The 16,134-nt window shown below is 42.9% G+C and overlaps 1 protein-coding gene across 1 annotated transcript; it reads right to left on the bottom strand.

The window, feature by feature from the left end:
- Positions 1-1,838: 1,838 nt before the first annotated feature.
- LOC308069152 (cytochrome P450 2H1-like) lies at positions 1,839-15,004 on the bottom strand (the record flags this gene model as incomplete). Its single annotated transcript, XM_080400965.1, has 9 exons — positions 9,170-15,004; positions 7,581-7,743; positions 6,584-6,733; positions 4,641-4,801; positions 4,122-4,298; positions 3,550-3,691; positions 3,072-3,259; positions 2,462-2,603; positions 1,839-2,020 (listed from the first exon to the last, which is right to left on the bottom strand). Exons 1-9 carry the CDS (start codon positions 9,335-9,337, stop codon positions 1,839-1,841), a joined length of 1,473 nt encoding a protein of 490 aa, XP_080257091.1. The 5' UTR covers positions 9,338-15,004.
- Between the last annotated feature and the right edge of the window lie 1,130 nt (positions 15,005-16,134).

The following is a 16,134-nucleotide window of genomic DNA, read 5'->3' as shown; positions in this document are numbered from 1 at the left end:
GTAAATCCTATCCATTAAATGTTTGAAATTTTAAAAATCTGATCCCTACTGTCCCAGGAGGCGGTAGGTAACATTACTTGGCACTAAAGCACCTAGTGAGCATAGTTATAGGTTATCATTGCACTGCTTTTTGTACCACAGGCAACACAAAGTGAGGCTTCAGGACACAGCTTTAGCCCTCCCCTAATCTCAAAGCCCGCTGCATATCATGGTGGAGTCTGTGGGAGCTAAAGCTGTCGTCTTGCTGATTTGTATGGACTGCCTCCTTGTCTTTTCAGCATGGAAGAAGACGTCTGGAACAGGGAAGCTGTCCCCAGGCCTTTTGCTTTGCCTAGCTTAGTCATGGCACAGCTGAAGAGAAAGTATGGAGTGCTTTCTTTTTACCTGGTGAGAAGACTTGTAATAGTTGATCCTCTTTGTTATATGGCAGTAAACTAGATGATATTTTCATGTGTCTTTCAGTCATATTTCCATGTTTCTGTGGCATTGGTGTCTTTTGCCTTTGCAATGTTGTGGTATTAGCCCATGGTATATCTAGCTTATTAATACTTTGAAAGGAAGGAAGTTGTGCCTGTTTCATTTAAACGGTTAATGCTGTTATGGAAATATTACAGTTTCTGTCTTTTTTCACATAGCAGATTCAGGTGTCTGTCTTCACTGTAGTCACTATAAATTATACATTACAGGGAATGTGATCAAATTAAGCAATGCCAGTCCTACACCTGTATGTATATGCTTGGTGACTCACATAAACCTTTTTTATCTGTTTTTTTTTCTCCTGATTGTAACATTGCTGAAATGATCTTTACGTACTTCATGAAATAATGGGGAAATGCAAGCTGCTGTTCATCTAGTAAATGGCACTGCGGGGTAGGGTGGTGGCAGGGGTGTCCCAGTATTATTTAACTTGTCCTCTTTTGCCACAATGGACAGCTCTGTAACCACAGTTGGGGTTCTGGCAGGTCTCATAGGGTCAGTCCAGCCTTCTCCCATGTTGTTACTGAGAACTGAAATTTTATAGATCATTGGCCAGCTCCATCTTCAAGCCATAATATATTCCATATAAACAATTGAAATGAAACAGTCGGATATGTACAAGACTTAGAAGACATTGGGGAATATAAGCTTTGTGGAGGCAGGCTTTTTACTAAAAGATGTTGTTCTGGGATATCAGAAAAACAACAATTCAGTGTACTACTTTATTTTGCAATATAAATTATAATTTCACAAACCTGCTTTGTAATCACATAAGAGAGAACCCACCTGCCCAGTCATCAATAAACCACATCCCCACCACAGGAGAGAATATGTACTGGAGCAAGAATACCGTAGGTGATCATCTTCTAACAGGAAAAAAAAACCCACCACTGTTTTATGCTTAGTTTTACAGATAGGTCACAACAAAGAAAATACAGAGGAGAGAGATACCTCAAGTGGAGTCTGTGGAAACCCTGGAGTACAAGACCTGTTCCTGCTGTGCTGAGAGGCTCAAGTGATGGGCATAGAAGCAGCAGGGCTCTCAGTGCACTAGTCCACACACCCTGACATGTCAGGTTGTCAGGAGCCAGATAGAAACCTGAGCTAGGTGAGGTAGGTTCAGAGGAGAGCCTATATAATTTTGCACAGGGAGCATTCTCCTGCCCTATGCAATTTCCTACTCTGTCTCTGTTTAGAGCTGGCTTACAAAAGTATCATGCAATTTTATTCTCTAAGCACATTTCTCTCCATAAAGTATCTAAGCAAATGATCTGAGTGTTTCAGTCTCAACAGATCGGAAAGTTACTATTGTTTAACCAGAGCTTTCATGAGTTTCAGAGCTGGCAACTATCTTCACTTGGCTAACGTGGAAGAAAAGAAACCTCATAAGGTCGAGGTATATTTGCCAGACTGGTGGTTAATGGGGAAATGTCAATGTCCTTGGGATCCATAACGGGTTTCAAAGTAAATTTCTGCAGGATGGCTGTTAAAAATATGAATAGCTCCATCCGGGCCAGACCTTCTCCCACACAGATGCGTTTTCCTGCAAGCAAAAAGTAATAAAAAGTAAGGTGGCAGTGAAGTGTTTTGCTGGTAACTGATTTTAACCATTGTTCCATGAGAGTTCAGGAAGCAATGGGGGGCTAAGTGTCTAGAACAATGAAAGTGCTCAGTGAGCAAAGGCAGTTTGAAGGCTTTGATTTCTCATATTCTGCTGCTTTTTGCTGCTAGGTTTGGAGAGAGAGAAGTTGCATGGCTGAGTCCCACTTCATACACGTCTTCTTGCAGAATGCACTGGAGCAGCTTTTGTGATGACTAAAAAAGGAGGTCAGCTGGCACTCCAGTACAGGAGTCAGAGCTGCCCAGAAGTGACTCTAGCAGACCACAGACATCACTGTAAGGACCACGGTGACAGAGCCATTAAAATCCTCAAAGCGGTTCTAGGAGACAATAGTCTAGGATCTGAGATAGAAAGAGGTGTTACCTGCAGAAAATGGCATGAAGTAGTCACTCTTTTTAAGGGTACCATTTGCATTCAGGAAATGTCCTGGGTCAAATTTTTCTGGATTTGGAAATTCCTTGCTGTCATGTAGGACGGAATTCAGCACAGGGAGTATCATAGTGTCCTGAATTAGCAATAAGAAAGTTAAAATGGAGACATGCTGAAGCAAAGCAGCACTGAGAAGTTTCCAGAGCTAAAAATAATGGTAGTCAACATTTAGCCCGTTTAAAATTACTTTAATGAATAAAAAAAGCATGCCATTGGTATGGCAAAGATTTTTTTTTAATGAATTTTAATAGTGAGTCTGATTAGAGTATTTAATATTGCTTCCAGATAATTTAGAACTTTGATTGCTTACATTTATGTGAAAAAAATAGAAAGCTGTGTCTCCCTCTTCACATAGAGGATGAAAAGTCCTTTTTTTGTCAGATAGAAAGGGGTTGGACTCAACTGCCAGAATCCCTTTTGAAACAGAATTATTCCAATTCTATATCACATTTCATTGGTTTTGAAAATTAAATTAAATTAAATTAATAGAACACATCTTTGTTTTCAAGAGATTATGACCTTTCTCAGACATAGTGGAACAGACCTTGGGGATAAAATAGTCTCTGAACTTGGTGTCTTTGATCACAGCATGTGGGACATTAAGTGGAAGGAGATCAACAAATCTCTGGATTTCACGGACTACAGCATCTGTGTAGGGCATGCGGCTCCGATCTGCCATGCAGGGGCTTCGGTCTTGGCCGATCACAGAGTCAATCTCCTTTTGAATTTTCTCTGTCAGGAAATAAGTAAGTGTTGAATGGACAAGTCCCCCATCTGTTTCCCTAAACCTCTCCCCATATTTACAGCAAAACTTGCTTTTTAGTGCACCAGGAATATATGAATGTACTTAGTCTTAGTTCTATTCACAGTAAAGCGATACTAGTACTAACACGTTTCTGCACTGCAAATACCCGTTTCCTTAGTTGGGGGACCATTGCTACATGTGGTAGTGACAGGAAATGTCCAAACTGATCCCATGACCTATTAAAATTTTTACAATTGTTTATTTCCTTTTCTATTACCTACTATCTCCGGGTATTTCTGCAAAATCAGAAATCCATGTCTTAGTGTGATGCTGGTGGTCCCTGTTCCTGCAAGGAACAAGTCGAGCGTGGTCCTCCTCAAGGTCTCAATGGTGAATTCTGAGCGACCATTCCCTTTCTCCTGGAGGAAGATTTGGCAGAACATTCTGAATGACAAAGCTAAGCAGCCTGTTTAAAAAGGAAAGTCCTATACCCATAATGTATGTTTTTAAGCCCATCTCATGTCCTTTCAAAAATATGACACTCACTCTCCCGAACAACAGCATTTTTTGTACTTTTACTAAATAATATCATGAATCTTTTTTAATATGGGAGGAGCATTGAATTACCTCAACCAGATTGGTCTCCAGCTTTCCTAACTTCGGCTAGTACTGTTAATCCTGTGTTTAAAAATCCTTGATAAGAAAATGGAGAGGAGAGAATGAAGTGCCAAGAAAATTAAGTTCCCCTCTGTATTTGCAAAAGCCCAGTGCCCTGCCACAACTGAAAAGATGCTGGGATTCAAGCAGTGTTTTTCCTATAATCAAATAAATCTCTTGCCCTTACATTACCTGTTCCATTTTGTTAATAAAAGCATCAATAAAATCTCGAGGACAGGTGGGATCCAGGGTTTCCTGGTGTTCTGCTATAATTTCTGAAGTAAATTGATCAACTTCTTCAATATTTTTTGTCAGTTTTTGATGAGGCCCAGGTAAATATTCCATGACATTTGGGAAGAAATTGTACAGCTGTAAGAATAAAATGATTGAAATTGAATTAAACTGTTTTGGAACAGTAGGTCCTTATTATTCAACTGGATTTTAATGCCTTTTACTTTATGGTTTGACTATATTCAAGGATAGATTTCAATTGAGCAGCTTTTGCAACTACATCCTTCTCTGGACATACAACTCCATAAGGTAAGAAAAAACAACAGGAACTGGTTATTTCACTGCCTTTTTGGCTTTTAAGAAATGTCTTTAAATTTAGGAAAATCCACTCCAATTAAAAAATAATTATATGACTCAATATTAATCAATAAAATCTTACAATAATTTAAATATGTATTAATTAAATAAAGCTTTACACACCTGTGTTTGTATAGAGTTCTGGAGCTTGGTGTTTTCCTCTATCAAATCAACCAAAGTTAGAAATTTCTTGTCTTCATAGTCAAACCGGACCCCAAAGACGACGGAGCAGATGACGTTGGAAACAGCATGGACTAGGAAGTTTCCAGGGTTGAAGGGTTGCTCTACAACAGCAAGAACAAAAAACCTCTGGTATCTTTCTTTCAGTATTTCACATAGTCCTCTCCTCTGACACTACAGGGAAGTTTTGCATCCTCTTGAGAGCCAGAATTTTGCAGTCCTTGGAAAAGATGGTGAAGAGTTTATCCGATTTATTCCTCTGTACTTGAAGTGAACTAATTTCCCTGTTGGAATGGCTTAGTACCTCTTCTGTTCTCAACAGAACACTGGCTTATAGATCGTTTATTAGAAATGGCCTAAAGATCACCACCAAGACCCAGTGACCCCACGAGGACTTTGTCTGAGCCATGTCTTTAGGTTATTGAACCCTGTTTATGAGCTCTATTAGCGTAACCTCAGCTGCATAACACTCTCTCAGGGGTTCAAGTGCCTGTGAGCAAAGTCTAGTTTTGATAGCAGAGTTACATAAGTTTGTAAGAAGAGAACTGCAATGTGAGAAAAAGGTGAGATTAGACCCAAGAAAGAAAGGAAAGGTATAATTGCAGACAGTGATAGGGTGCATCTGAAGGTTTCAAGAGGAGGAGCAACAACAGGAAAAGATACTAAGTTCTCAAAGAGAAACAAGGAGTCAGAAAATGGCAACTTGGCAGCGTTGAGGATCAGCCTGTTCCAAGGAGGAATGGCACCAGCCCTTCCCCGCCTGACTGATGACTCCCTGGCCATTGAAGACTCAGCAGATGTCTCATCAGGGGTGATGAGTATATTAATGCTGAGCCTAGTAGATAACTAGTCCTAGCTACTTATTATTTGCAGTAAGAGTAAGTAATGGCTTTATACTTTTCAGTGGTATATATCTTGTTTGCAGAGTCTTTTAGTACACAGTAAAAGATGCTGTAACAAGGTGAGCCAGAAACGGAGGTTTGCAGTAGAGCATAGGAAATACGGTGTTACCGTGCTAGAGAAAGGGTAAGAGCAATGCAGGTGAGAGTGTTTTCTTTGATTTGTAGCAGGAATGTTTATCTATGAAACCAGAGTGAATTTTCTAGTGAGTTATGAGAAACAGTGATGCTGCAGCATCCTTTTAGCTCTACCTGCTTCCCACCCCCCCCAACCTCTCATCCCCCCCGCCTTGGCAGAATGAGCACACATTGAAGGCTGGCTGTGGGAAGAAAGCCTGCAGTCCAGTCTGGTACTGTGCCACTCTCTGGGGCGGTAGTTATAAGTAATGTGGTCCTACATACTGCCAGAAAACACATTTATAGGTTGAAACCAAGGGGGTTACCTCATGGCCTGCCCTCAAAAGCAGCTTATAGTCCCTGTTCCCATTGCACACCCCCACCAGTACTGGAACGTATTGTCTAGTGTTCAGATGGACTGGACCCAAACCCAAATATCTGTAAATGAGTTCTCTGGTCACCCCCTTATTCAGGATCCATTTACTTGGAGCTGCAGGAGGCAAGCAAAGAAGTGCATGTTGCTTAGCTACCTGGCAGTGCCTAGCCCTGTCTCCATGGCTGAATTCCACCACATCCTTGGCTTTGGGGCCAAGATGTTCCCTTTTCCACTTCCTGTCTCCTTTCTCAAGCAGAACAAGATAAAGGATGCTTTCCAACACCAGTCTCCAACATGTGCCCCTCCATACTGTCACAGTGCCTTTGACTGACCTACTCCCAGCAATGATAACTTTGTCTGTTGGAGCAGGGAGCAGAAACAGCAGCCACATTCCCACTTCTTGGGTCATAGGTTTGGTGAAGCAGCCCCACAGCCCTCCTTGTCTCACTGCAGATATGCAGAGTGTCCCAGCAGGCACAAAGTTTGTGTCCTACCATGTGTGTTCTTGATCCTCTCCACCAGAAAACAAGCTTCCTCCTGGATTCGCTCCTCAATGCTCTTCTTTCCCATCCCAAAATCCCGCAGGGTGGTGAGTGCAAATCGTCGGAGTTGCTTCCAGACCTCACCATTGCTGGTCAGAATGCCTGATACAGGAAGTAAAAACAGACCTTCATGAGGAAACAGGTTTGGGGTTTTTTCCCCCCTGAATGAGACCTACACAGCAAGTACTCAGCATGCAAAGACACCTCTCTGTGGAGTTACACTTCAATTGCTATCTGCCCAAAAACAACTTCTCTGCAGTTCTGGAGTTGACAGATTTTATCTGTCACAGCACTTTGATTAAAACTGAGTCTATTCTCAGAATATGAAAAACTGTGATAGGACGTAAATAAGAAGGCAGCACTGGTACTGAGTTGATCTTGGCCACAGGCACGTGGCCTTTGCACTGACATAACTGCTCAAATGTTCTGCTGTGTGCCTTCACACAGAGTATCATTATTGCTTGTACTATAGTACCGGGGAACAGGTACTTTTACCCAGATAAATGCTGTACTGGGAACTCCCCTGGTGAATAATCTCAGGGCCTAACCTTGAATGTGGCTCTTACTGGGATGACCTATATTATTTGTCTTTGTTCTGCTGTGGACTTTCCTTTTGCTTGTTCCTTAACCATGTATATGTAAACTGTCAATATTTTCAGAAATGGGAGAATGAATGTAAGATCTTAGAGGCACACCTAGTGAACAAAATTATAGCCAGAATTTGAAGCATGCTGAAAATAGAAAGGCACTCAATGAAGCCAGCCTGGGACCTTAAGCAGTTCTCTAGGGGACCAATTTACTCCATGGTCCAAGCAACGAGTTGGGCTTTTAGTCTTCTATTCCTATTTGTATGCATGAACATAGTAAGTGAAATACGCCATTCCCTTCACATTCCTCTCAGCTGTGTTCCTGAAATACTGAAAGCATTGGCTTTGTATGCTAACATTACCTGTGCCTTGGAAGAGTTTTCTTAACAGTGGTAGACTGCCTCTTCCACTGAAGTCATCCGCCTGATCGATCAGAGCTTCTTTCACAACATCATAGCCATACAGCACCACAATCTTTTGTGGGCCTACATATATTGTGAAGACAGAGCCATACTTCTTGCTGAGCTGTAGGGAAGAGGAACAGAAGGAACAACATGTCTGAATGTTAATCCTATGAAAAGAAGTTTGTAGCAAAGGGGTCTGAGGGGTGATGTGCCATTGTCACAGCATCGCTGAGGTGTGGCATTGGTTAGCAGCACAGAGATCCTTCAGCTATGAACTACAGCCAAGGGAAGAGGGAATTGTACAAAAAACAGGGGATATGAATGGAAATGGTGAGGTGTCAAGCCCAAATCCCAGAAAAGAAAACAGTTAACTATTCACAGGGCTTGCAAAACAGTCTGGAATGCTTTTCTACAGGACACAGCAGGTAACAGTTTACATGGGTCCAAAAAGCAGTTACATATACTTAGGGAAGCAAGTGCCTAAAGGGTTTTTGAGCACAAACATAACCACAGCTGTCTCTAAAATCTCCTGGGCCACAGACCTCTGGAAACTGGGCAAGTATATCAGTGGAGAATGACTGCATCCTTGCACTAGTCATGTACTCTTTCCCAGGCATCTGCTTTTGGCTACAGTTGCAGGAACATTCTTGGGCTACTTGATCTGACCTGGAACACTTCTCACGTTCGCTTTTCAAGAGCAAACTAGATAGAGTCCCAGTCTTTTTTATGGTGGGAAACTCAATCACCTAGTGCTCTGAAACAAAGCAGAATGCCTGAGGGTGCTCACAATTCTCAGCGTTCACAAGCACCAAAGCAAAAAGGAGCTCCTATGGGTATGTGTGCCTCTGATGATAGGCATGGTGATGTTTGCTGTCACCACAGTTTTGCTCTGAAGAACCCAGGGACACCTGCCCTGCCCATCCATCTGTCACCACCGCCTCGCCTCACAATCCCTTAAGGAACAAACATTCCAGGTTAACTCCCTCCATCTAACCCCTCCCAGGCCTGGCAACACACAGTTTTTGTTTGACAGATGGGTAACACCAGCTAGGGGAGGGAATGGACAGCACAGTTCACCTCCAAACTGTTTTGTTTCAACCCCTTCACTCTCTACTTCCACTCCCAGGAAAGCTTACCTATCTGCTAGGGAACAAAGGCAGCAAAATGAAGCAGGGTCCTCCCCGCCAAAAAAAGGGCTAGGCCATGTTGCTGGCATGGTAAGGAGCTGGGTACAGGAGGAGTATAGTGAATATTGCAATAGCATCAGTGCCCTGATTGCAAATCCACTGCAAATTGCAGTACTGCCATGAAGTCAGCACAGGACTCATCATCACCATAATTTTTGCAAATATATAGACTTGTATATGTAGGTTATTGCAATACATAGACTTCAGAAGTATGTATTTCTGGGAGACCTTTTGTTTCTCTTTGAGTCTGACATTTGGTCAATGCAAAGTAAGCTCGTGAATAAAGCTGAGACAGTCTGGGCCAGACTTTGTTTTATATGCAGTGGAGACAACACAGGAAAGAAGAGGGCAGCCTCTTACCTTCTTCAAGCTTTCAGGCAACTTCCAGGGATTCAGCTGGAGTATGTTTCCAAGAATGGGGACCGTGATGGGACCAGGAGGCAGCTTCTCTTTTTCTGATATGCTTCTCCATGTGGCAAAGAGAAGCAGAAGGCATGAGATGCAGACCAGCAATAAAATAGTGGTCATTCCCACGAGCCCAATGGTAGGCTGAGGGAGAGAAGTCAAGTGTCAGAAGAGCCTGACGTTGGACCTGTAAATCCATGCCTATTTATATTCTGTGGTATGAAAGCATATGGATGAAATTGGTCAGTAGTGCCTTCCTATTCCTGCTGACATGTGAGGCTACTTATTAACCTGCTCTAGATAAGAATGAACAAACTAGGGATGAACTTGTTTACATACTGCTTTTTAACCTCTCCAGCTTGTGTTCCTTTGGGTAATCATTCATGTAGGTCTAAAGAAATCATGTTCTAATGCTGACAAAGAAACTCAAAATGCAGAAATATTTGGAGTCTAGCTGCTATCTATATGCTTAAACTCTTACTGTTTGCCCTCATGTATACATTGACATCTGCCAGCCCTTCTAGTATCTGAGCACAGCGGAGGTAGGTATGGTTGAAAAAGGGCATCACTCCAAGTTCTTTCGAGGCATTTCACCTCCACTTCTGGAATGAAATTATGCAATTGTACCCAAGTCACACATGCAGATTTTGAGGGATACACCCAGCTTGTCCTAATCTGATATTTTAACCAAACAAACCATACTGTCTACAGCATTTGCATGGTCACAGATTCTCCCCAAACCAGAAATTCCTACAGCAACCTGTAGTCTCCTTTCTGATGTTTCTAGAAACTAATTGAAGATCCATGGAAGCTGTGAAGATCTGTGAAAGGTAAAGGCACCCTGAACAGAGCTTAATGGAATGGCTAGTTTAATTAATATTGAGTATGTAAAAAACTGTAAAATATTAAATGAAATATTATGCTTCCCACTCCTCCTCCCCACAGGAATCCAAAACCCTAAACAGGGTGAGAACTGTGTGTTTTCTGGCAGAGAAGTAGAGCACAACAGTGATTCAGTCACCAGAGACTGAAGAGCTGATTCTGGGACTCTGTTGCCAAATTTTGTCTGTACATCGTACATAGTGTCTGTAAAGTGCCAGCAATCTACTGTAAACACTGTACTTAGATTCCTACAGCCTTTTGTGTCTGAGGTGCCCCTCCACTGCCATTCCCCAGTTTCCACTCAGACCCAACTACAACGCATGGCATTAGGCTGTATATTTCCTTTTTACATGACTTTATGTAAGGAGCTACTGGTCCTCTCCCAGAGCACATTTGGCCATGGTAGCTATATGGAGATGGATAGAGCAAGGCAGGAAAGCCTGGAGGAAACACCACCGCGCAAGGGGATGTGAAAGGGACTGTGCATTCAGCAGGCACTCAGGCTTGCTGCTGGCCAGGGCTGGGTGGCTAATGTTTTCTTAAAACTAAGTAGGTATTGGAAGGTGTCTGAATAACAGGTACACCTTTCCTACACTAGACATAATTACTAAACAGTGTAGCTCAAGTTTCAGAAAACCTGTAATGCAGTAAACCAATGAAGTAGGTACAAGGTGAGAAAAAGGAGTTTAGTAGGTGCATATTTATTATACTTACTTTCTGATACTGTTTAAGTGACACTTAGCATGAATTACTCGGTGATTAAGATTAAGGCATGTTACTGAAGTTGACTTTTGTGAGTCATGTAATAGTCCTAAAGTCATGTTAATTCAGACCCACTGAAGCCCCAGCAGGGAAACAACAAGGGAAGAGGATGTGGGGTGTGGAGAATGGGAGCTGATAACACCTGCAGCTCAAGGAAGGGAATGGGAACATTACTGGGGAAAAAAAAACCCAACTAGATTCATCACTGAAGGAAGTCTCTGTGTAATAAGAGAGAGACATGAAATTACCGTTAAACTCACTCTGAATGAGAATCAGTGCCAAAGGATATTTTTTTCATGTGTACCTCTGGTTAACAAAGGTCAGATATTTCCTGTCTATGAAACTGGTGCTCAAAGACAATGCAGCAGATAATGCTGGCAAGAAAAATGGAGCGGATCAAACGGAGTTGCTCTGTAGCAAAATTTACCTGGACAGCTCTGTTTGAAACAGCTTGCCTCCGCTCCGCGCCACCCCCACCCCCCCTTTATTTTTCTTGCCTTCCCCCCTGCCTCTGTGGTTGAGAAGCTTTGTGTTTTACAACCCAAGATTCCCCAGCAGGGCTGGGAAGTCCCCATTTCTATGCTCCCTGTGTAGATCCTGCTCCACAGAAAAGCCCAGCACCCCATGGGTTCTGGTTGCACTGACCACTCCCCCACTCTTCAGGTCAGACATCCAGGCCTCTGTCTAGCACCTGTTGATAGCGGGTGAGCATTAAATGGGTGTCAGTGTCCTCCAGCAGTGTCTATTTCTTCCCACACAGTAGAGAGGGAGCTGTCAGACAGATCCCACACAAAAGACCACATCAGGGACCATTTCAGTCACTCCAAGCCAGCGACACAGGCTCTGCCACCTGCCAACACATTACATCTTTTGAGATACATGGCCAAAATGATGCCTCATTTGAGTGCTCACATCTGTACCTTCATGTCTACAAAACCAGCCAGGTATACTGTGGACACCAGACTTTGTTTTCCACTGAGCTCTCAAAATGGCATTTAAAGGATGGACAGATCTTATGTCTGGCACAGTTAGCTGAGGACTAGCAGATTCTACAGCAGTGAGAAAAAAACAATTCCCATCTAAATTTAGATATGAAAAATGTAGGTGTACAAATCAGCTAGTCTGCCTTGTTAGTGGAGAAACACTGATGCTTCCAGAGAGCCAGTTGTCTGACTTTTTTTATTGTGAAATGAGTCAGTCATTGGAGAGGTTTATTTGTTTCCCTTGACTACAAAAGGAGCCTCAGGAGACTTGTACAGATTTCCATGTCTGACTTAGGGATCTCTTTTGATGCAGATGACTCTGATTCCCTGTGCATCCCTCCTGATCCTAATGATGTTCTTTATCAGCAACAAATTCTGCAAACCATGGTACAAAAGGCACTGCTCTGAATACTATGCACCAAAGGTATTTAAAACCAGAAGTGGGCAGAGGAATGAAATTGAGAGGAGCTTTCTAGGCCATGTTTGAAGGGATGATTAAATTGCTGACAACTGTCAGTTTTATCATTATCAAAGAAAAACTCAAGTTGCTTGCATGTTCCTTCCCTTTACATTTGGAGATAAGGTGCCTGGAACTTCTGTATTGGCAGCCTTGAGGGTGAAGAGCTGCTGTAAAGCCCAGTGCACTGGAAAAACAGGGTTTTGCTCGCAGCATCACTCCCATGTCTGGACATGGCTTTTCTATTATTTATCTAGTTACTTGCATAATCATTGAAGGGCTTCAGAATGGTGTTGGGATAAAGCCAGAACCTGTTTGGAGGGCTCTGTGTGTTTCACTGGAAAGAGATATAACTGCCAAAGACCTTGGGTCACTTTCGATGCCAGAAAGAGAGGAATTATTTGGGTATGAAAGACTTACTGGTGTATGAAAGACCCATCCTGATACAGTTCACATTCACAAGAAGCACCTGCAAGACTCTGCAAAAGTATCAGCACCACGAGCACCTCTTTATATAGGCCAAATTTTCCATCTTTCCCTAGCCTTTACAAGGACAAAGCCTTTCTACACTTTCCCCTTGCTAGGGTGAGGCTGGAAGGTGGCTGGGAGAAACAAGACTGGCAAAAGGAGTGTGTTGTGGCAGCTCTGCCTCCCTGCTGCTGTGGAGTGCAGCCCCTGGACAGACAAATGCAAGAGGCTCTACAAGTGATGAAGCCTGGAAATCTGCCAGTGCTTCTAGAGAACATCTGGTACCCTTTGGGCTTTTGGGAGATTGAGAACATGGAAGAAGAGACCATGTCAGAGTTTTTAATCATTATTTTTTCCTCCACTCTGGGCTGGATATGAAGGGGGCTCTATGGCAAATAGGATGCCCAAAAAAAGCGAAGCAAACATTAGGCATTATTAGAAAAGGAACAGAGAACAAAAAGGGCACCTCTTTACACCACCATATAAGCCTATGGTGGACTTTTAACTGGAATTCTGTGTGAAGCTGCAATTCCAAAAGGATGGAGTAGACCTTGAAAAGCCTTAGCATAAGGCCCTTAGGATGACTTAAAATCTGGAAGGACTCTTTAAATGGACTAGGTCTCTCTGGTCTGGAAAAGATATGAATGGAGTGGATATAGCAGATACCTGTTAAACTGAAGGGTTTGGAGAAGGTGAGAAGGGAATGACTGCTCATATTCTCTTCCTGCATAGAGCTATAGAGCACAAAAATAGCAACTGGCAGGTTTTAAACAGGCAAAAGTAGATGGTTCTTCACACACCATGCCCTTGAGCTATGGAACACCATTTTGCAAGATGTATGTGTACAAAAAGCAACAGGGCAAATTTATGGGAGAAAAATTCTTTGAGGGTAATCAGACACAAAGATACCACCAATGGCTCAGGAATCATTGGAGACTGGAGCAGTTCGAAAGCATATTCCTCTGTGGTTGCCATGCTTTTATTCTGTTCCTTGGGAACTCATTTTTAAGCCACTGTTGGACAGGAGTCTGTGCTGGCTTAACTACTGTCATGATCCAGTAGATCCATCCTGAGGCTCCTATGTCCTTATGTTATAATGTGACATTTCACTGAACATTTTCATGGAGCAGGTGTCGTGGTTTAACCCCAGCCAGCAACTAAGCACCACACAGCTGCTTGCTCATGCCCCGCGCAGTGGGATGGGGAGGAAGAGAAGTAGAAGAGTAAAAGGGAGAAAACTCATAAGAATAGTTCAATAATTGAAAAAAAAAAAAAACCAAGAAACTGATTACAACGATGATGATGATGACGATGAAGAAGAGGAAAATAAATAAAAATCCCAAACCATGCCTAGAGGAATTAAACCTTAGACAAGTGATGTAAAAACCATTGCTTACCACCAACCGACCAACGCCCAGCCAGTCGCTGAGCAGTGGCTCCCAGCCAGCTTTCCCCGTCGTTAATATGCTGAGCGTGACATCGCATGGTATCCCTTGGGGCAGTCGGGGTCAGCTGTCCCAGCCATGCCCCCTTCCAGCTTCTGGTGCACCCCCAGCCTGCTCGCTGGTGGGGTGGTGTGAGGAGCAGAAAAGGCCTTGACTCTGTTAGCGCTGCTCAGCAATAACTAAAACACCCCTGAATTATCAACACTGTTTCCAGCACAAATCCAAAATGTAGCCCCATACCAGCTAGCACGAAGAAAATCAATGCCACCTCAACTGAGACCAGCGCAACAGGTTAGCAGAGTAGCCTGTGGAAATCATCTTGCCTGTTCTGCTGTGAATAACATCATCTCAGCTACTCAACTCTTACTATTTTTAGATAGGCTTTCCTTGGTGTCTTGTAGAAAATCACAGTATCAACCTCTGCCTTATTTCTGGCAGCAATTTGACAAAGAATCTGCTGTGGTCAGCAGGTATTAAGGTTGAGTGATAACTTCAGCATTCAACAATTAGTATAACACCTATATTAATAACATGCCACACAGGTAGTACTACAGATAAGATACAAATCACATAATTAGTTTTCAGATCGCAGAAATGACATTTGACCAGCTAGCTCAAAAAGCTTGGTTAAATATTTATATATGAACTCACTGGACCTCAGACATAACTCAGCTGAAAAAGGATGAAGCCAATGAAGCTCATCAGTCATTTGCAATACGTGGCAAATAGACTTGCTTTGTCACCAAAGGGCCAAGGAAATTAAGTTGGTAACAGCCCTCCTGTGACTCCACCAACACTACTGTACCCATCATCTTCAAATAAAGCCAAGGTGCTTAGCTCTAGGCTATGGTCAGCATCAAGAAAGAGCAGGTACTTCCCCAAGCCAGGCAGAAAAAAGTCAGGAAATTGGAAAAGTCAGTCCCAGAGCTATACATGCTGAAGAAAGGCATGGTAGTGGAGGCTGCCAAATTTCTGAGCCTGGCAGAGCTCCCGAGATTGCTGCTCCCAGCTGCCTGCACGGGCGGTGAGGCTCCTTCTGAACCAGCTGCAGAACAACTGCGGTGTACAGGAGGCCGTCTAAAAGGTCCAGGCACTGTGATATAAAGGAGTGAAGGGGCAACTTTATCAGCTGTCCCCAGCTATAACACCATCATCATGGGGCAGAGTGCCCACCATACCTTTGCCAAAGTCTGAGCAGGGAATCTGCAGTACAAACAGGACCTGAACACAGACCTGCTGAAACTTGGGCCTTAACTAGAGGCATTCAGCAACTTTAAAAAGTTGCTTATCATCATTGCAGAAGATCATGGAAACATGTAACTTGCTGATAGTCTGTATGTTCTGAAAATGGTGCATGCCATAAAGAAGAGTGACAATGGAAAAATTCACCAACTGACAATTTAAAATTCAAGAAAAATTCAGCAATCATGAAATTACAAAACCTTTGGCTACACTTCATGATACAGGTAATGCCAGTGATAAGGAAAACATATGAGAAATTATGCCTTTAAAAGGTGAAGAAAAAAATAGTGCTGATGCCAAGTGGTATAATATATGCCTTCACTATGTCTTTCAGTCCTGCCAGGCGCAGAGGCAGCGGAGGCAGCAGAGTGGTTTGGGACAATAAAGAAGGAAATCAAAGAAGCAGCACAGCTACAAGAAGTGACTGCACGACAGTGGCACAGCCAGCACTAGACTGTTCTAGCAGGAGGATGGTGGTAGAAGAGGATTTTTCACCGTGGTGACACTATCTCCCTGTCGATTTTGCAGAAAGTCAGGCTCTAGCAATTTCCTCAGTATCATGCAAGAAACCCCTAGTGCAACACAACACAGGTGTCTGCAGGAGAACACTCTACTGTCTTTCTTCTCAGGCTAGTCTTCCAGACAGGTTTCCAACTGATGGATTTACGTATTTTCTTATCA

This window comes from Falco punctatus, assembly GCF_963210335.1.
Source record: "Falco punctatus genome assembly, chromosome: 9".
NCBI classification, from domain to species: Eukaryota; Metazoa; Chordata; class Aves; order Falconiformes; family Falconidae; genus Falco; species Falco punctatus.
Note: the sequence above shows the minus strand (reverse complement) of the source record. Positions and strands in the feature narration are given on the sequence as shown.